The 21,398-nt window shown below is 42.2% G+C and overlaps 2 protein-coding genes across 14 annotated transcripts in view; one reads left to right on the top strand and one right to left on the bottom strand.

Moving 5' to 3' along the window:
- The window catches only part of PEX3 (peroxisomal biogenesis factor 3), a 24,113-nt gene extending 18,115 nt beyond the window's left edge, over positions 1–5,998 (bottom strand). The window contains exons 1-3 of one of the 5 annotated variants that reach the window (XM_075597138.1): positions 5,879–5,998; positions 2,127–2,214; positions 788–919 (exon numbers count right to left, since the gene is read on the bottom strand). In XM_075597138.1, the coding sequence (XP_075453253.1) occupies positions 788–919; positions 2,127–2,196 (202 nt within the window). In that variant the 5' untranslated portion in view covers positions 2,197–2,214; positions 5,879–5,998. The other 4 variants (XM_075597139.1, XM_075597140.1, XM_075597143.1 and 1 more) reach the window with 4 other exon arrangements.
- On the top strand, positions 5,934–21,398 carry ADAT2 (adenosine deaminase tRNA specific 2). Of its 9 annotated transcripts, XR_012801086.1 has the most exons (8): positions 5,934–6,028; positions 9,269–9,384; positions 12,336–12,440; positions 13,853–14,004; positions 17,569–17,674; positions 18,031–18,258; positions 18,789–18,861; positions 18,947–21,398. XR_012801086.1 is itself a non-coding variant. In XM_075597144.1 (7 exons), the coding sequence occupies exons 1-7, from the start codon at positions 5,944–5,946 to the stop codon at positions 18,976–18,978; spliced, it is 669 nt and encodes a 222-aa protein (XP_075453259.1). In that variant the 5' UTR covers positions 5,934–5,943; the 3' UTR covers positions 18,979–21,398. The 9 variants fall into 9 exon arrangements, 7 of the variants coding, with proteins under 7 accessions (XP_075453259.1, XP_075453260.1, XP_075453266.1 ...); XM_075597144.1 differs by lacking the exon at positions 18,031–18,258; XM_075597145.1 differs by lacking the exon at positions 18,031–18,258 and having other exon boundaries at positions 5,949–6,028; positions 9,278–9,384.

The following is a 21,398-nucleotide window of genomic DNA, read 5'->3' as shown; positions in this document are numbered from 1 at the left end:
TTCTGTTTCTTTCAGACTTAATCTTAATCTGTAAATTATGTTGTTCTGTGCCAGTGCAGATTTACAACTACTGTACTGTCTATCTCATGTTTCCTTTACAGCGGGACAGCATGTTCGCACTATAAACGTCATGCTGCTTCTCATGTCCTTACCCAGAATCCTCTAGGCATTCGTGGGTAACAACCTTGTGCAAAGAGTTCCATAAATAGAGGAAGCTGTGCACCACTCAAGTATACATTTCCAATGATTTATCTTGACTATTTCCAGATAAAACAACGTACATATACAGTTAAGTGATTTGCCGCTTCCTACATGGATTCTGTTTCACTTCATTTGCTTGACAAGCTCGAGTAGGTTAGCACTCACATTGACGCTTTTCTGCTTTAATTAATGTTGAAATCCGCAAAATGTATATATTGAGGAGTGCTCCGCACTTTGTGCCCAGCAACGCTAGTAAATGTGAAGACTTGCAGACCCTTACATCCACAAAGCTGGCAATTTCTCTCTACATCAGGGGAATCCTTATTATGTACAAAACAAAAACCTACTTATTTGAGAGGTACATCTTACAACAAATTATTATTTACATTCCTAAGTGACACAGTTGCATTGAAATTGAGCACGGCCTACTACTCTTTCTTTATTGAACCATTATTGAAAAACCATTCAAGTATATGGCAGTTTATTGAGTGCACGGGTTTCTACTAGATGAAATGTGTACACCTCTGATTGGACTCCGTTCAAGAGCTTGCAACAGAGATCAGTCTCACGCCGATATCATACTCACCCGTCATGTTGCATGTCCTCTGGTTACTCTCGAAATGATACTGCCGGCGCGCCTGCGCAATGTATTCAGCCGCGTCTCGCTCCTGGATGTCTTTGATTTTCTTTTGCGCATACTTCCCCAGGAGATAAACCACTAGAAATGCAATATAAAATGCCAGATTAAACGTGGCATGTCTTTAACAAAAATAAATAATGCATTTACAAAAACATGTTGGCAGGAAATGGCAGTATTGCCAATTTATCTCAAATTTGTTTTATAGAGACGATAATGCAGCTGTTGCTTTATTTTATCTTAATTGGATTATTACCATCATAGCCCCTGTAACAGAATCACTTGTGACTACCCAAGAAAAAAAAATGTCTTTGGACAGGGGTTCTCAACTCCAGTCCTCAAGACCCCCTCAACAGGTCAAGTTTTCAGGATATCCCTGCTTCAGCACAGGTGGCTCAATCAGTGGCTCAAAGACCTGACCTGATGGGGGATCTTGTGGACCCCTGTCCTACGGCACAGACATAGCCCCGGTTGGATTTCCCACAGAAAGGCCCAGCTGAGAAGGCATTCTGGTGTGTATATTGAAGCCATATTATCGACAGTTCAACCACATAAATGGAATTTCCCAAGATGGATTTCCCAAGGAGGCTTACATACTTGTAGTCACTACAGCTTCATCTGGTTAATAACAAATCAACAAAATGTCAGACTCTATTGTGTCCATAATGAGCAATAAATCATTCAAACTAGGAGCAACCATATAGACTTAGATTTGAAAGCCTTACCCTGCAGTAATGGCCCCAGCAATGCGAGGCTATTCTCTAAGGCTGTAAAGGCATTTTGGGTGCTGTGTGTAAAGGATAACAATGGATTCTACATTTAGACTTACAGAGGAACGTTAAACATGTCAGGGTATTCTGTTACTTGTCTCTATATGTGCATCTGCTAGCATAACATTTTCAGGAGGGGGAGGGAGGATTCAGAGAAGAGTTACCAAACGCACACTGTTTGATGAAACTCTAAAACTGAAACCCTTTTACCCACTTCATGGGCACCACAACGCTCTGCTATATCTGACTTGGCATAAACTCCTCAGATTAACGTGTCTGTGTCCAACCCTTTTTGATTTGTCTTTGCAATTATTAAGATGTAAACCAAAGATAAATAAAACATTTTGCATCTTGATGTAACAATTGGGATCTTTACATCTGATCCCCATAGCTACTCTAATTACAATGTACAGCAAGTAGGGGTGAATGATTGGAGCAGATCCTAAATCTTGGTGCACGTTTCCACTGATGATGCGGTTTGTACCATGGCTTGAATAGAGCAGGCGAACAGGACTTACCTCCTGTAAGAGCACCGGCTACGAGAAATTTCCTCTTGTGACGCTTCAGGAAGTTCCACACGGACAGCATGCCTACAGATGTACAGAGCTGCGGGAGGTGCACACAGAGAGAGGGGAGCCATTCAGTAATGCTGAAGGGCAAACGGGATAGAGAAAAGGCATCTCAGGGAAGAAGTGACAAGGAGTTCGAAATGTATTGGGAGTGGGTGCTCCAAGGATGATGAAGTCTTCACACAATAATATCCATAAAGATTAACGTGTAGGGCTCTTATAACAGACTATACTGCGGAGTGAGTAAATAATAAAGTGTGATCTGTGAGTGACCAAATCAAGTAAGATATAACTTCTCCCGAAGGAAACAATAAAAAATGCTGGATATCACCTTGATTACACTGAGTGAACTCAAGAATTCAAAAGTACCCCTCTATATGCACTCTTAACCAGATGTTTGTATGTAATTCTCAGGCCACAAGATAAATCCCTTAGGAACTAAAAGCGAAAGGCGACGAAAAACAAAATTTTTTTTTTAATACATAATTAATTAATACACTCAAAATTTAAAATATGTGTCAACTAACCCCTCAGAGGAGCCGGGGAGAACTGATAGGGATATGTCATATACAGTAAATGTCTTGATATTATAATTATCAGAGAATATCCCTATCTTCCCCTGCGTAAAGATTCAACATGTGATGTCCACAGTAGTTGCTGTAGATTAATACAGTTGCCTGTATAAATAATGTGACATATAGTAGGCAATCGTATTATATATGTCACATTACTTATACAGGCAACTGTATTAATCTACAGCAACTACTGTGGACATCACATGTTGAATCTTTACGCAGGGGAAGATAGGGATATTCTCTGATAATTATATCAAGACATTTACTGTATATGACATATCCCTATCAGTTCTCCACCGCTCCTCTGAGGGGTTAGTTGACACATATTTAAAATTTTGAGTGTATTAATTATGTATTAAATTTTTTTTTTTTTTCCGTCGCCTTTCGCTTTTAGTTCCTGGCTAAGGGATTTTTCTTGTGGCCTGAGAATTACATACAAACATCTGGTTAAGAGTGCATATAGAGGGGTATTTTTGAATTCTTGAGTTCACTCAGTGTAATATATGGTTACTACCTCCCTTGCACCTACCGTTTTAGGACTTTCTATCCAATAGGTGAGCAGTTTTCTATATAAACTGTGTGATATCACCTTGATGTAACCTCATTGGAGGAAATAAACTATGCACTATGGATGTGATCCATATCCATAAATCACATAAGGAATAGTTGAGAAAGATCTTACCCACTCCTTAAGTCTTGATGAGTCCGTGATGGCGTGCCAGCCGTTGATGCAGAAATCCAATGGTAGAAAAGAGGAAAGCAGCGCACTGCCAGGGAGTCAGGTGGTGTAAAAATAATCTTCTATTTATTCAGCACAAATACAAAACATCATATACAACATAGGGGGTGAAAAACCCTCCTTGGGGGATGTTTTGTATTTGTGCTGAATAAATAGAAGATTATTTTTACACCACCTGACTCAATGGCAGTGCGCTGCTTTCCTCTTTTCTACCATAAGAAGTGACAAGTAGGCAGACTATAGAGATCGAGAGATATTACATTTAAAGTGGCAGGTCCCTCTGGGCTCCACTCCCCTCTGTTTTTATTTATTTTTTATTGTCAGCTCTGGGTCCCCCTGGTTCTTGAGACACTTACTTAGAAAGGTGCCGCCGGTACTTCATGGAGGTTTAAGTTCCAGGTGTGAAATGGGCCAACACAAAGCCGCAACAGATAATGTAGCGGTTTCCTATTGGCCTGTATGACGTGAGAGATTTAAGCCTCCATTTTGTCTCCCCTGGAGGAGACAGTACTGGCAGCACCTTCCCCATTAGGTCGCACAGATTTCAGCCCCTGAAGCGGAAATGAACGTGGTTTAGCTCCAGAAACCCCCCTGCTTCCTATGCAAGTAATAAAATAGGGGGAGGGGGTAGAGAACTGATCCTTTAAGGATTGACAAGGAAACAGAGAACAAGATACATCGTATATCCTCATTGTAGAGGTAAAACTCATTAAGTGAAGACAAGAATCAAGTGCAAGTACAGTTGTAAATACATTTAAACCATATGAGCACACTGGTGTAAAGGTGAAAAATAAAAGTGAAATTCTTTTTTTTTTAAATGTATACAGTTCAATGACTTGGTGCTGCTCCTGGAGTGCACTCAATCCAAATCCATATATGATTGCAGAGATGGAGGGTCAGGAGAGCACTCACATCCAGGGATATACCCCTGGATGTGAGTGCGCTCCTGACCCTCCGTCTCTGCAACACTCATTAAGTGCATTTTTGGCAAAAACGCACTTCCTGCCTTGGAATTTCTTAAAGTTTCTATTGAAAAACTCATTAAAGATACATAATCTTCAGAACTTATCGTATGAAAATACCCTCATTTTTAAATACAGAATTTTTCCTGTCAAAAAAAAAATGTAATCACCTTTTCCCTCAGTACTCAAAGAATGCAGTTACTTGTACTTCTACAACGTCGATATGTAAGCAAGAAGCCAGTGTATATAGAATAAGACGCATCATATGTAAAAGGTGCAAGACAGAGGTATGACAAGGAGAGGATGGAGAGAGATCACACCGTGACAAAAGGCAAACAAATACAGTGTGGATAGAGAAAAAAAGAGAGCAAGGAAAGAGGATAAGAGTGAACAGATAACAGGGCTTCATTTGGGGAGACAGGGAATGTATAGGAAGAATGAGATAAGTGATATCAAAGGGAGCAATTCAACAGAGGTGTCAGAAGACGGCATTTATCAGAAGCTGATGCAGGGACATGTACTGTACTGCACTCAGGTCTGCAAAGGGGTTATTTGTAGGCTCAGAACTAACCTTTAGTGAATAAAAAATGAACACAAAATTGTGTATGTGTTCTAGTTATGCATGTATATCTATACGTGTTATAGTTATGTATGGATCTGTGTGTGTTTTAGTTATGTGTGTGTGTGTGTGTGTGTATTTTAGTTGTCTGTGTGTGTGTTTCAGTTATGTATGTACCAGTGTGTGCGTTTTAGTTATGTACGTATGTATTTTAGTTATGTATGTATCACTGTGTGTGTGTTTTAGTTGTATGTGTGTGTTTTAGTTGTGTGTGTTTTAGTTATGTAAGTATCTCTGTGTGTGCGTGTGTGTGTATTTTAGTTGTATATACACGTGTGTGTGTGTGTGTGTGTATTTTAGTTACGTATGCATTTGTGTGTGTATTTTAATTATATATGCATCTGTGTGTATTATAGTTATATATATATATATATATATATATATACACATACGTGTGTGTATTTTAGTTATTTATGTATCTGTGTGTGTATTTTAGTTATGCATGCGTGTGTGTATTTTAGTTATGTATGCATTTGTGTGTGTATTTTAGTTATGCGTGTGTATTTTAGTTATGTATGCTTTTGTGAGTGTGTGTGTATTTTAGTTGTGTGTATGTGTGTATTTTAGTTATGTATGCATTTGTGTGTGTGTGTGTGTGTGTGTGTGTGTGTGTGTGTGTGTGTGTGTGTATTTTACTTGTTTGCATGTGTGTATTTTAGTTGTGTGCATGTGTGTATTTTAGTTGTGTGCATGTGTGTGTATTTTAGTTGTGTGTATATTTTAGTTGTGTGTGTGTCAGTTATGTATACATGCATGTGTCTGACAGGTGACATATGATTGGGAGGGTGACTTGCTTCGGATCATACTCTGTTCTCAGCCGCAGCTCTCTCCTCCTGCCCGGGATTGTGCAGCAGCCAGTGACTTCCCCCGGATGCACAGACACCTCTTCCTGGTTCCGGCACGTGAACTGCTAATAACCAGGGAAGGAGGAGAGAAGGAGGATGCACAGAGCAGAGGTAGAGGGGGGTGATGCACAGAGGTACAGGGGGAGGCTGCACAGAGGTACAGGGGGAGGCTGCACAGAGGTACAGGGGGAGGCTGCACAGAGCAGAGGTACAGGGGGGTGTTGCACAGAGGTAGAGGGGGAGGCTGCACAGAGCAGAGGGGGATATTGCACAGAGGTAGAGGCTGCACAGAGCAGAGGGGGATGTTGCACAGAGCAGAGGTAGAGGGGGAAGATGCACAGAGCAGAGGTAGAGGGGGAGGATGCACAGGGGGGAGGCTGCACAGAGCAGAGGGGGAGGCTGCACAGCAGAGGGGGAGGCTGCACAGAGCAGAGGTAGAGGGGGAGGCTGCACAGAGCAGAGGTAGAGGTGGAGGCTGCACAGAGCAGAGGTGGAGGCTGCACAGAGCAGAGGTAGAGGAGGATGATGCACAGAGCAGAGGTAGAGGAGGAGGATGCACAGAGCAGAGGTAGAGGGGGAGGATGCACAGAGCAGAGGTAGAGGAGGAGGATGCACAGAGCAGAGGTAGAGGAGGAGGATGCACAGAGCAGAGGTAGAGGGGGAGGATGCTCAGGGTAGAGGGGGAAGATGCACAGAGCAGAGGTAGAGGGGGAGGATGCACAGCGGGGAGGCTGCACAGAGCAGAGGGGGAGGCTGCACAGAGCAGAGGGGGAGGCTGCACAGAGCAGAGGGGGAGGCTGCACAGAGCAGAGGGGGAGGCTGCACAGAGCAGAGGGGGAGGCTGCACAGAGCAGAGGGAGAGGCTGCACAGAGCAGAGGTAGAGGTGGAGGCTGCACAGAGCAGAGGTGGAGGCTGCACAGAGCAGAGGTGGAGGCTGCACAGAGCAGAGGTAGAGGGGGAGGATGCACAGGGGGAGGCTGCACAGAGCAGAGGGGGAGGCTGCGCAGAGCAGAGGGGGAGGCTGCGCAGAGCAGAGGTGGAGTCTGCGCAGAGGTAGAGGGGGAGGATGCACAGAGCAGAGGTAGAGGGGGAGGATGCACAGAGCAGAGGTAGAGGGGGAGGATGCACAGAGCAGAGGTAGAGGGGGAGGATGCACAGAGCAGAGGTAGAGGGGGAGGATGCACAGAGCAGAAGTAGAGGGACAGGGATGTGAGATGAGTCAGATAAGTACAGAGAGAAATGTGGGAAGATAGACTAAGAGAGGAAGACAGAGAGATAACACTTAGACATACACTATCTATGGAGAGACCTCACTCCAGATTAGGGAGATTTAGGGGGATCCTATATATAGGGATGTACCCCCCTACTGCACCTATTTAGCAGGGACACTGCATGTTGTGGGTCCTGTAGGACCAGCTGTACCTATTACACAGAAAGGGGTGGTGTGGGTGGCCTATTGTATACCCTATTGTATACCCACAACATGTTAGAGGATCTGAGGTTCTGCTCAAAAAACATGACATTTTAATGGTAAATAACATTTGAGTCTGAGAATACTGATGCTAAAATCATTGAGACTGTGCGTGTGTGCAGCAAATTTACATCATGTATCACCTACCTTAATGTAAATTTGTTGTAGGATGTGATACCTTTTACGGGACAAATATTAGGATATTGGTCTCACTACCTAAAAAGCACAACTCCAAAAACCTTTTCTTCTTTCCCCACAAACTCCCAGTTTGTATGATTCAGCTGCAATATACCTGTTTGGTTTTTAAGATATAAATCTTGCTTAGAAACTGAAATTAAATCCTATTTAAATCTGATGCAAAATCTTTAATCAAAATCACATCTTAATGTGATTTAATACTTCCGGATAATCTGACAGTTTCTTTGTTGGGAAACACTGCTCTAAACAAATCACTGGCCCCATTGCGGTAAGCTAGTCAGTGAGCAGTGTAAGGGCTGGGGCACACACAGCGCTACACGAAGTACGCGCGCGTTCGGCACCGACCCCTGGTGGCCAATGGTAGTGTTCATTGTTGAAACTGCCATTGGCTGCGAAGCACGGCGTCGTCGCTGCTGTAGCTGGAGTCTTTCCAAACTGTGTTTCCAGGCTGCAGCAGCGCGACGTCAGTTCCAGCAGCCAATCAATGTCCAGACGTTTTCATTGATTGGCTGCTGAAATTGCTGGGGGACGGATTCATTTTATTATTTATTCTCATTATTACATTATTTACATTATACTGTACTACATTATTTTTATTACATTATTTATCCGCCGCCCTCCCGCTCCCCCCGTCTGCTGGGGATGTTCACACATCGCCCAGCAGACGGAGGCACGGGGCGCCGCGAAGCCCCATGTGTGCTCTTGCCCTATGTATATACAGAGTTCAGACTATTTGAAAGTCAATGGCTGCCTCGAATTATATTACTCAAACTCGCACAATTACAAACATTATCCCCATCAACTTCAATGGCAACCCCCTCTTTAACACGGGGTTATTCTTTTACACACATGACTTCCTCTGCGCTGAAAAAAGTAGCATGTTGCTTGTGTCCCATATACATGTGTGTCCCATATACATGTGTGTCCCATATACATGTGTGTCCCATATACATGTGTGTCCCATATACATGTGTGTCCCATATACATGTGTGTCCCATATACATGTGTCCCATATACATGTGTGTCCCATATACATGTGTGCACATTCTGTATTAACATTCCAGAGAGACGAGGCATTACAACTACTCTGCAGAAGCTATTAAGGCAGCAAACGTCCCACCCAGAACCTAGTGTATATGTTTCTCATATCACTTTAGTATCTTTCCCCCTGGGCGTGCCCTGCTCTTAAGGGGAAATTTGTTTATTTTTTTCCACTGTTAAAAATCATTCTTTTCTAGCTTTGGGAGTTACCATGAAAACGTTTTAGACTGCACTGGGCTCTGGCGAGATCTCAATTTGAATCCCCCCCCCGACGCTTAATATTTCAAGTGCTTAGATCTCCTGAACGGAGTATCAAATAAAAAAACAGCTTTGGAACGGGCAAAAAGAGATCTATTAAAGTGTGAAAATCTAAATGACGTCACAGCCGTACCCCCGTCACGCCCCCCTGTCTTTCCCCCTGCAGCTCATTGCTGACCGGGGGACTTGGCTGCACGCGCCGCCATCCTCGCAGGCGAGCGTGGAGCGCAGGCACTGGGGCTGAAGCCTTAGGTTGCATGGTGAATGCACAGAGACGAGGAACTATATATTTTTTGCTAATATCGTAATAATAATAAAATAATTAGACACCTTGCTGGGTGTGTATCTGTTTATTGATTCACTGATCTGTCTCTGATTTGAGATTTCCCAGAGCTCTTAGCCCTATGTGACTTGACTATGGACTTTAAGAAGCCGTGCGAAGAAGCTCCTGAGCTTACTGAAGAGATGCAGAGCTGGATGCACAAGGCTTTTCAAATGGTACAGATGTGGGGATAGAGGGTTATGTATGAGGCTGCTTTGAAATGTGTCAAGGACCACATCACTCATTTATTATATTCTCTTCTGATGCAAAAAAAACCCAATGACGTTTCTTATTGACACATCTATTAGGAAGATAGGCTTCCCCCCAAGGAAATCTATTATCTTTTTTCTCTCCACCCCCCTAGATTAAGGAAGGCACGTTATTACTCAGACACAACTCCTAAGTAAATACTCAAAATGCTCATGGATGTGAGGCCGTACGAGTGCGAAGTACTGTGACACTAATCTTTGAGGCTAATGCACTGACCCATGTTCAAACCTATCTTAAAATGTGTGTATGTAATGATGATGAAGCATCTCTTTGGCCCAGATTCAGTAAAGGGTGTTTTTTCACGCCTTCACTCCCATTAATTTGAACTGTTGCTAAAGCGTGCTTAAGCTTGGCACCCTTTAGTGAATCTGGGCCTTTGAGCTTTTGCACACAACCTCCTGGAAATGTCTTTTGAGAAAATCACTTATGAATGACTCCATGTGCGTATCCTAGGAATGACTAGGTTAGTTTTGTAGTATCTTCCAAGAAATGTATGAAACAATAAAACACCATAGTGTCTGCACTGCACCTGCAGTGAGTGTATTGGCCCTTCCTGTCTAAGTGTGTATTTATGACATCACCACTATACGTTATAGCTTGCTTTCCATAAATATATTAGGTGTTCATTTATATTGCTGTGTGTGTGCATAATGTTTTTTTCTCCATTAAAGAATATCACTTGTGAGCACATTCACATGTCTTAGACAGGTCTGCAACCCTGCTTTTTGCCATTATCACTCTGGGAAATGACATGCAAATGGACACACAATGTGTCACCTTTTGCCTGAAATCCATGTTTACATGGAACCCTTATAAGCAAATGCTCTCTGTTCACACAGCCTGGGCTTAGATGCATAGCCAGTCAAATCACTCACAGACAGCTATTCCGACCTTGTGGGTCAGTGTGAGGTTGGTTGTACAGGATTTGCAATTTTTAAGTTGGGTATGTTTACCGTACATTATTTAAGTTATGGTGGGTGAAAAAGGTGACCAAAAACCTCACCATAAAGCATATAGCCAATAAATAATATCACTTGTGAGCTCATTCACATGTCTCAGACAGGTCTGCACCCCTGCCTTTCACCATTATCATTATTACATGGTTCCATGTAAAAATGGATTTCGGGCAAAAGGTGACACATTGTGTACCCATTTGCATGTCATTTCCCAGAATCCCTTGCTGCAGTGGAAGCACTGTATGCTAGGTGATAATGGTGAAAAGCAAGGCAGGATTGCAGACCTGTCTTAAGACATGTGAATGTGCTCACAAGTGATCTTCATCAGTGATATACATAATTTTTACATACTGTAGTTACATAGTAGATGAGGTTGAAAAAAGACGTACGTCCATCAAGTTCAATCTATGCTAAATTTAGACAACAGATACTTCATCCTATATCTATACTTACTTATTGATCCAGAGGAAAGCAAAAAAAAAAACCCCCAGTGACATATCATCCAATGATATCTCATAAAGGGAAAAAATAAATTCCTTCTTGACTCCAAGAATTGGCAATCGTATTACTCCATGGATCAACATCCTTCCAATGTTTACTTATCTGGTATATCCCTGTATACCTTTCCTTTCTAAAAAAAAAAGATGTCCATCCTTTTTTTAAACATTTTGTATCTGCCATCAGAGTCTCCATGGGTAATGAATTCCACATTTTAACTGCCCTTACTGTAAAGAACCCTTTCCTTTGCTGCTGATGAAATCTCCTTTCCTCCAACTTTAAGGGATGAGCCCTGTGTCCTTTGTACTGCCCTTGGAATGAAAAGTTCTTTTGAAAGCTCATTTTACTGTCCCCTAATATATTTGTATATAGTTATCATATCCCCTCTTAGACACCTCTTTAAAATTTGTAAATAAATCTAATTTAGCTAGCCATTCCTCCTAAGACAGATAGTCCATCCCCTTTATTCATTTGGTGGCTCTCCTCTGCACTCTTTATAGTTCCATAATGTATTTTCTAAGGAGTGGTGCCCAAAATTGTATTCCATATTCAAGGTGTGATCTTACTAATGCTTTCTAAAGGGGCATAATTATGTTTACTTCCCTTCCATCCATTGCCCGTTTGATGCAAGATAAGATCTTGTTTGCCTTTGCAGCTACTGCATGACATTGGGCACTATTGCTAAGCCTGCTGTCTACAAGCACTCCTAAATCCTTCTCCATCAAGGATTCCCCCAATTTATCCCCATTTAATTTGTAAGTCGCCTGTTTATTCTTGCTTCCCAAATGCATAACCTTACATTTATTTGTATTAAATCTCATCTGCCATTTACCTGCCCAAGTTTCCAGTCTCTCCAAGTAATTCTGGAGAGAAATTACATCCTGCTCTGATTCTACTACATTACACAATTTAATGTCATCACCAAAGATGGACACTTTGCTCTCTATGCCAACCTGAAGGTCATTAATAAACAATTTAGAAAGCACGGGTCCCAGTACCGATCCCTGAGGTACTCCACTCACTACCTTATCCCAACCTGAAAAAGTTCCATTTATGACAATTCTGTTGTCTATCCATCAACCAGTTTTCAATCCAGGTGCATATATTTTTACTGAGTCCAATTTGCTTTATTTTGTACACCAGCCTCTTGTGTGGCACTGTATGAAAAGCCTTTGCAAAATCTAAGTAGACCACATCAACTGCATTATCCTCGTCTAAATTCCTACTCAAAGAAACAAATAAGGTTAGTTTGGCATGATCTATCCTTCATAAATCCATGCTGACTATTACTAATAATTTTGTTTTCCATTAGGTATTCCTGAATATTATCCCATACTGTATTAAACCTTCAAGTAGCTTCCCCACTATTGACATATTGACACTATTTTTCTTTTACATTTCAGGCGCAAGATGCTTTAGATAATGGAGAGGTTCCTGTCGGTTGCCTCATGGTTCATAACAATCAGATTGTGGGGAAAGGAAGGAACGAGGTGAACGAGACGAAGAATGTAAGTCCGGGGAAGCTGCATTAAATACAATTCCTTGCTCTGTCAGAGCGGAGTTTTGCGAGCTCACAATTCTGATCTCTTGCTCGCTTCTACTGTCCGTCACAGCAGCCAGGCAAGGCTCAGGGATGAGAACTCACGTTTGGGTTGTTCATTAAAGTGAATATTGCTCATCAGTGGTGTATTGCACTTTCATGAATAATCCCCTATGACAGGGGTTCTCAACGCCAGTCCTCGAGACCCTCCAACAGGTCAGGTTTTCAGGGTATCCCAGAAACAGCACAGGTGGCTCAATCAGTGGCTCAGTCGAAGAGCCAGCTTCAGTCTTGGGCTGAGCCACTGATTGAGCCACCTGTGCTGAAGCAGGGAGATCCTGAAAGCCTGACCTGTTGGGGTTTATTGAGGACTGGAATTAACAACCCCTTGCTCTATGCCTTTTTAGGCCCCCCCAAACCAGGACAATTGTATAGGAAACGATGTGCTACATCTGAACCTTTTGGGCTCTCTGATTGTGTTCCCCTCATTCAGTCATCTGCATGATGAGGGAGGGCTGTATCAATGTATTAATTATAGAAAACGTATTGGCAAATTCCATGGAGCACATATTTGCGCCTTAACCAAAAATGGTGTCGGAATTATCCAGGTCCCAGCTTCATCCAAAATGTTGATGAAGCGTTATACATGTCTGAAAATAGCACTACCGTGTATCCACGCACTATATATGTACACATGACAGCAAATATATACAGTATTATCAAAGGAAATTTAGATTTTGTCATTGTACAATGTCTCCACCGAAAGAGGAACCAGGGCAGTATTTGCCATGACCTTTCATTTAATTCCTTATGGCATTCAGTGAACATCACACAAGCCAGCATGCTGTGTACTTGTGACAACTGAACATCCTCATTACTGTTAGTTCCTAGTACTACGCTACAAGTAATTGTAGACAACAGTCCAATGGCAAAAAATCTAGTCGTTCACATGGGAACTGTGTTTACTGTACTTGTAATTGGCAACTCTTATGATTAGGGGATTCTGGTTTTCGGTGTATGTTTTTGTTTTATTTTCCAGTGTATTCATTTTTAGTTAAAAAAAAAAAAAATCTGTTTTATCAATGTTAACAGTGAAACGCATTTGCCACGCATTTGAATTTGGTGTTTATCGGTGCACCTTTGTAATGCCTCTGTCTCCTACCTGTGGCCGGGCCGCTCCGAGAGGTGGAATTTAACAGGTTGAGGCTTCATTTCCGGTGTTTGTCGGTTTTAACCGAAAGTGCAAGATCAGTCGGTGGTTATGTGTCAGTTAAAACCTAAATCCGGACTCCCTACATATGATGTGTTTAGCTCAGTTGATTGAGGACGGTACTGCAACTTGGTCCGCGGTAACAGTCTTTCCCTCTGTGCCCTGCGCAGGCCACGCGGCACGCCGAGATGGTGGCAATAGATCAGGTGTTGGACTGGTGCCAAGAGACTGGCAAGACCTCCACAGCAGTGTTTGAAGACACAGTGCTGTATGTGACCGTGGAGCCATGTATCATGTGTGCTGGGGCTCTGCGCCTGCTCAGTATCCTTTGCACTGTCAGTGTACTTTACCTGAGCTGTGCATTGTGCCGATGTGGCAGCCTCTCTCGTGGTATGTTGGGATATACTGAAGTATTCTGCTGCAACGTAACCATTGAGTCCTATATAAACTGTGATATTGTATGCGGTATACTTGGCTATGTTGAAGCCTTTGGGGGAACAGCGTCACTCACTACATCGGTGTAATGACATGCTATTATTTATTAGTGACTGGGCTACACATTTGTAAAATGACACTCGTATGAGGAGGCACTGCCCCCAAAAGCGTGCAATCTATTTTTAGTGCCTCGGGGACTAGGTTAGAGTAATAAGAAGCTGCACAAACCAATTTTCCCCTTCAGTGTCTTAAGTACAACACCACTCAGGCATACATTGTCAGTCACAAAGACGAGCTGGATGTAAATCAACTATTCACTCTGTGTATATTTAATAAAAACAATTAAGTGTCTCTCTACATCAGTCCTTTGAAAGGTCGGGGCAGGTGCAGCCTTTGGAGCTTTGCCTAACAGCTTCGTTATACTTCATCTACAAGCGGCTTGTTTCTTTAAAGCAGTCACAAAGATTGAACTACAGTTTTCATCTCTTCTTCCATCTTGGGACTTCAGACTGTTTGTCCGATGCAATCGTTGATCTATCCTTTGAACCTAATATAAATCTCCTCTCACACAGATTCATTAACCTTTAAACTTTTTTGGCAGCGGTTATCCGCCAAGACAGCCCAGGCTTTATCCTGCAGAGAGCCCATTTTGGCTTGGAGGAGCAATTCATGTGCTTTTTATTATTATTATTATTATTATTATTATTTGAACATAGGGTTGAAGCAGGGGGTCTCAGAGCTGAACCCCATTAATTTAAGCTCCGGGGACCCCCTGCTTCCTGAGATACTTACCTCCAAAGGGGGTGCCGGTATCTCGGTAAAGTTTAACTCTCCCGCGCCATGTTGGCCAATAGGAAGCCGGACCTGATGATGTCACAGCTTCCTATTGGCCCGCAGGTTGCGAGAGCTTTGAAACTCCGCCATTATGTGATCCCTGCTAGCCAAGCAGAGCAGCTACCGCACCCGCTGCGGAGCTATCTCCAGAAGTAGGGCGTCCCCAGAGCTGAAATTAATGGGGTACCGCTCTGGGTACCCCCTGCTTCAATGATATGTTAAAAAAAAAAAAACAGGGAGGAAAACAGGCATTCGGATTGCTGCTTTATTATTGCTCCTAATTTAATTTTTAAGTACAGTCATACTATTTTCTTCCTTTAACCCTTTGAGTGCCAGAATATCGGCGGCACATGAGTGCCACTGGTCTTTCGGATCTCGAACACGTAAACACTTGGTTTAGCGATCCCACGGCCGCGGGCAGTCTCTCAAGAACGTGAAAGGAAGCGAAGGACACTGATGATTTGTTTTTCTGCCCTCACCCTAGCAGAGTTGAAATAGCAGGGTTTCTCATCTTGCGCATTCCTTGTAAAACTGCAGATATTTCTCACATTCTTCTCGCATGTCTGGCAGGAGCAACAGATGTCTATCAACTTGCTCAGGTGGTATAGACTGTTGCTTGAGCTCTGTGGTGCAACTGGAAGGAAAGATCAGACAGTGGTCAAGACTTTTGCTAGCCCTTGTGATCAATGCAGGCTGGCGCAAAGCAGCAAGAATATAGGAGGGCTTTACTTGCCTGTTAAATGTTTAGATTCCTTTTAGGCACTTAATGTAGAATTTCCCTTCTTTCAATTGCCTGTAACTCAAAAATATACATTCCTTGAGTAGTTGTTTTTGGTTAGCTGTTGTGTTTTCAAAGTCTCAGGGACTGAACCCAAAAGAGAGAGATTGTATGTCTTGTAGGCCTTCTAATATTAATGTATTGAATTAGTCCATCTAATACACTGCTCATTATTAGGTTGGTAAATCTAATAAATTAGCATTATTCCCTTAGACTTTGATGACTGGCATACACAGGAACTGAGGGTATGTCATCCTTATATGGTATCTGTGTTCTGACTGTGTCATAGCTGCAAATATAAGGTGCCTGTGTCTCCTTTTTGTGTGAATGCCTACATTACTACCTCTAGCAGTGACAATATTTAATGAGGCAGTCCAATGGAGCAGTCTCCCCCCCCAAAAAATGTAAGCAGAATTGACTTCCTTAGAAATATCCAATCACCCTTACAATAACAATGTTACTAATTTTGCATTGTGTTTTGTTGCTGAATTCATACTTATCAGATACTCATGTCAATCTTTGTTTGACCAATGCTGGCATCATGATTACTTATGCACAAAAGGAGGGGAAGAACCAAATTTAGTTGTAGATTTGAGTTTGATAAACTGTTATTGCCTAAAGAGTTTGGATAAAGATTGTAAGACCCCTTCCAAAGCTTTGATTACCATAAAAATGTTAAGTGAACATTTTGTTTTTAAATACTTAAATGTATCTGATAAGAAAAAAGTCCTCCTTGGTGCTGGTCCTCAGAAACAGTATGCGGTTTGCAAATTGCAGATATGTGGGGGGAAAAACCCAAATAGATCAGGGTATAGCTTCCAAACTACACACTGATGTATTTGTTTTTTTTACACATACTGTACAGCTCAACCCCGTTATAACGCGATCCGTTACAACGCGAATCCGCTTATAACGCGTTGCAAGCGTGGCTCCCAATTTTCGTATTTATGAATACTTTACAACACGATTATTGGTATCTTAAATACTTTATTGTACAATGCATACAATTGTACATTAGTTCTAACGCGATCCGCTTATAACGCGATGTGATTCTTTGGACCCCAAGCACAGCGTTACAAGGGGGTTGAGCTGTATCTGCAATTTGCAAACCGCATACTGTTTCTGAGGACCAGCGCCAAGGAGGACTTTTTTCTTCTCCAGTATCAAGAAGGATTTGAACAATCCAAGGATTATCCAGGCTGCAGGACTTCTGATATTTGAGGTGGTTTTATTGTAAATACTGTACTAAGAGATCCATTGCCACTTATCACTTTTGACCAGGTTTGGATTTAGCGCTGAGGTTGTGTATTGCTCCAATACTTAAATGTACCTGTTTATTTTTTTAAAAGCTGCCTTTTACCTACACCGATTTAACCATTTGAGTTCCCTAGGACGTAGCTACTACGTCATGGACTCCGGCACCTTGGCTGCCCCAAGACGCCTCAGCTACGTCCCCCCCACAAATGCTCATTTTCTTAGGGTGAGATCGCATCCACGATCTGAACTGATGGGGGTGACTCCTCCCCTCACGTCATCAATGACACAATGATCACGTGGCCGCTTTCGGAGAAGAGGTCACGTGATCGGATTGCCAAAGAAGCCGTGGCGGCCCCTCCGGCACTCAAAGGGTTAACAACGCCGCTGCCATTAGTGAATTTTGATCCTGGAAGAGGCCCCTTCAACAAGCGTGCGATAGTGTTTTCTCCAGCTGTAGGAAACTCACAGCATGATCATTCCACTAGGGTGAGCAATAAGGACAAAAACAGAATGGTGAGCGATCTCTAGGAGGCAATGTGGGCATCTGTCTTTTTAAATACTAACCCTTAACGGCATCTCATGAATCCCACTGGTGGTGTACGGCTGTCGTAACGAACGATTTGGAGGATGTGGCTCCGTCCTGAATGTAGCAGGAGATGACATCCCCAATACCGGAGCACAGTTCAAGGTACGGGACAGCATTTGTTGTTTGAAAGCTAATCTTACGGCCTTACTCGGGGTTAAAGAAAGGAAACTAAAATAGCTATATTTATATATATATATATTTCAATATCTTTCTTGCCAGATGTGGCTGGAACGCATTGCAAAGCCCTACTCGCAGAGGAAGGGTTACAAATAAATAAATGAATACTAGCTCACAGTATATGTGGCGTGAAGGAGTTATCATTGCCAAGTCCCTTAGCAGGTGTTGGCATATTTATGCTGGGAAATGGGTTTCTTCTCGTCAGGGAAGTTGTAAATCCAAACAAAAAGGAAGACTAAAGCTTCCCTAACAGTAAGTAGTTTCTAATGTCTCTTGTTCAGCTTTTTTATCCAAAACTTGAAAAAGTTCATCTACAGTGTGACCGGCTTCCCAATTCTTTTTGGTGAATTAAGGATATATTGCAGTGGGCTGCACCAGCATTCCCATGGAATCCTATGGAACCTCAGTGAAATGTTACGTTGAGATATTGATGTTGTAATCTCTAGGAACAATGTCACTGGCTATATCTGTAGCCTATAAACAATGTAGAAGGGCGACTCAACATCCAGGTCAGTATGAAACCTTTCCCTCTAGTAAATGTGGGAGAATATTTTAGTAAGGCTTCAACCTTTTACTCCTGCCATGTCAAGGGAAATTGGAAGATGTGGCACGAACAATGGCCAATTTGAGCATACTTACGGGATGCTGGAAAATCAATTAGATCTGTGTAACTATCTTGACAGCTTGATAAAAAGAACCTTTTTTTTTTTTTTTTTTTTTTCAAATGTTGTGATCAGTAGTTTTGTGGGGGATTTATGGACATTTTAATAGTGAAATATTAAGCTTTCTAGTTCTTCAAACACTTTGAAATGTATTATTACTGTGTTATGCAAATGTGCACAGGTTATATTGATATTTCAGGCTGAATGGTTTATGGCTGTTAATAACTTCAACTGTTCAATCAGATCACTTTTACGGTTTGATTAAATGCCACACTAGGTTGTTATTACTTCTACCACTGCAACGTGTGCCAGTCTGTCTGTTTTTATGCTACCGTGCATGTGACTTCAGATTCATTTACCTTACCATACCTTAACAGTGCATCGCTGGATACCAGGCTGAGAAAGCGGTGGAAATGCTCAAAACCTTCTACAAGCAAGAAAACCCAAACGGTTCGTTGCTTACATACACCTACAACTGTTGGATCACTTTAGGGGAATCAGAATTGGCTGATTTTGTCCCTTTTTCCCTTTTCAGCTCCGAGATCAAAAGTTCGCAAAAAGGAATGAAGTAATTGGCAACAAACCCGTGTCGACCCTTTTAAAGCTGCAATTTGATTTTCCACTGTGTGGAACACGTTCAATACCAGAGAGCATAATGTACTGTAACCACTTCAGCCCCGAGGAGGCCATCAACACATTGCTAAGCAGCGCTGAAGGGCTCTGTGACTTCCAGCAGTGGCAGGCTTGATAATGGCACCGTACAAGGGAGCAGTATTAGCAGAATAGACCAGAAGAGGTCACCACTGCCACGCACATCAACAGGAAATACATATAGATGTGGCACTGTTCAGTCTTGCACACTGAAGTCAGGGAGAGTGCACATACGTACAGGAGGAATCGTGTGCTGTGAATGTTCCACTTTTTGCACGTTCATCAGATCTTAAATCAGCACTTCCCCCTACTCACTTTACATTTTTGAAGCCCCCATTTCTTTTTGGCAGAGAGTCCTTGGTGCTAAAACATTATTTTCCACTGGAAACCCTGGTTACTAAGACACTTGCTGGCATCATATCTCAGATTTGAATATATTGTGAATGTTTACACTTTTAAAGTCGGGGTGGGCAACTCCAGTCCTCAAGACCCACCAACAGGTCAAGTTTTCTGGATATCCCTGCTTCAGCACAGGTGGGTAAGTCTTCGACTGAGCCACCGATTGAGCAATCTATGCTGAAGAAGGGATAGTCTAAAAACCTGACCCATGAAGACTGGAGTTGTCCACCCCTGCTTTAAAGGAACATTTCCTTTATTAAAAGGTCAATTAAAAAACTAAAACAGTTCATTTCAGCCCCGGGGACTACCTACTTTCCCACCTAGTACAAGACAAAAAAATATAGGCAGAAACGCCCCTTTAAACTCGCTATCATTTATTTTATTTTTTTAACCATTAAAAATTGACTTGAAGAGGTAGGTGTGTGTATATTTTATACCTATTTAGAATTATGTGTGTAATTGGAATTTCTGTGTAGAAAATAAAAGTGCAAAATTGAGCTAAAAATATCATATTAACGAATGGTTACAAGTGCTGCCCTAGGTGTTTTTTTTGTTTTTTTTAACCCAGCAAGAAGACACGTTTTCTTTGCAATGCAATCATTTTCGTTTTAAAGACTGTCCTGTTACTGCTAGATACTGTGGCTATTTTCTCTCCCACAAACCCCTGCTTGTGTAATCATCGCTGCATATTTCCTCTTCCTGAGGGTAGTGACACCAGGCTGCAATTAACACTCTGTCAGATTCCACTCTGCCATGTTCCACACCCGACAGCATTCATTTTCAAAGGAGCTCTCTCCTCTTTAGAGAGGTCCAAGGAGGTTTATTAGGGGCTCAGGGAATGTAGCTGAATGTCCTTTCCAAAGCTAAGAAAAACACTTTTTTTCTAGAGTAAAGAGGATTGGATTGTAAAAGAAAATATTTGTAGATACACTTCCTTTTATTCTTGCATATTTCGTATTTTTAATTTTTTTGCTTTTTACACATGGATTACCATTATCTATTTTCAGTTAATCTGAGCTGTATTAATTGTCCGGGTGAAGTCACGGGTGACATCCAGTTCCTTCGTAATGCATTCGGCTGTAGGTTCCCCATGTTTAACCAACACAATATCAGTGTCCCTGTGTAACAAGCAAAACCAAATTTTATTCCCCTATCCCTTCCTCCTCCCCCCCTCCCAATTTTAATAAATAGTGCACATCAAGGTAAAGGTTCATGAAAAAAAATAATGATGTTACTGTATGTTCATAATCATATACAGACATACCCCGCATTAACGTACTCAATGGGCCCAGAGCATGTATGTAAAGCAAAAATGTACTTAAAGTGAAGCACTACCCTTTTCCCACATATCGATGCTTCGGTACAGGTAGGGAGCCGGTATTGCTGTTAAGGATGTGCTGACAGGCGCATGCTCGAGCTGCCGTTTGCCTATTGGGCGAGGGGAATCAGCGCGTCACTATTGCGGCGTACTGTAGGGCAGAATAAGTGTCCTACTCGTGAAACAAGTGTATGGACACGGGTATGGAGCTATTCAAAATATGTCCTTAATCGCGAGTCTACTTAAAGTGAGTGTCCTTAAACTGGGGTATGCCTGTAAGTAACAAAGGAGTGTAGTGTGAGTAGGTGGTATGTTACCTTTTATTGGACCAAGAAGTAGTTGATATGTTACAAGCTTTCTAACCTCTCGGGGTCCTTCGTTGGGAACCTGATGAAGGACCCTGGGAAGTTCAAATGCTTGTAACATATTAACTACAAATTGGTTGAATAAAAGGTATCATCCCACCTACTCCCGTCTTTGTTACTACATGGAAGAACGGACCAACACGGCTACCCACCCTTCTTACCATAATCAAATCAAGCCTGATTGCTGCAATAATGTAAAAAATAATTATTTGTGTCACATGTTTCATTAAATAAAACGTGTCCTGTTTCTGTCA

This window comes from Ascaphus truei, chromosome 4 (assembly GCF_040206685.1).
Source record: "Ascaphus truei isolate aAscTru1 chromosome 4, aAscTru1.hap1, whole genome shotgun sequence".
NCBI classification, from domain to species: Eukaryota; Metazoa; Chordata; class Amphibia; order Anura; family Ascaphidae; genus Ascaphus; species Ascaphus truei.
Note: the sequence above shows the minus strand (reverse complement) of the source record. Positions and strands in the feature narration are given on the sequence as shown.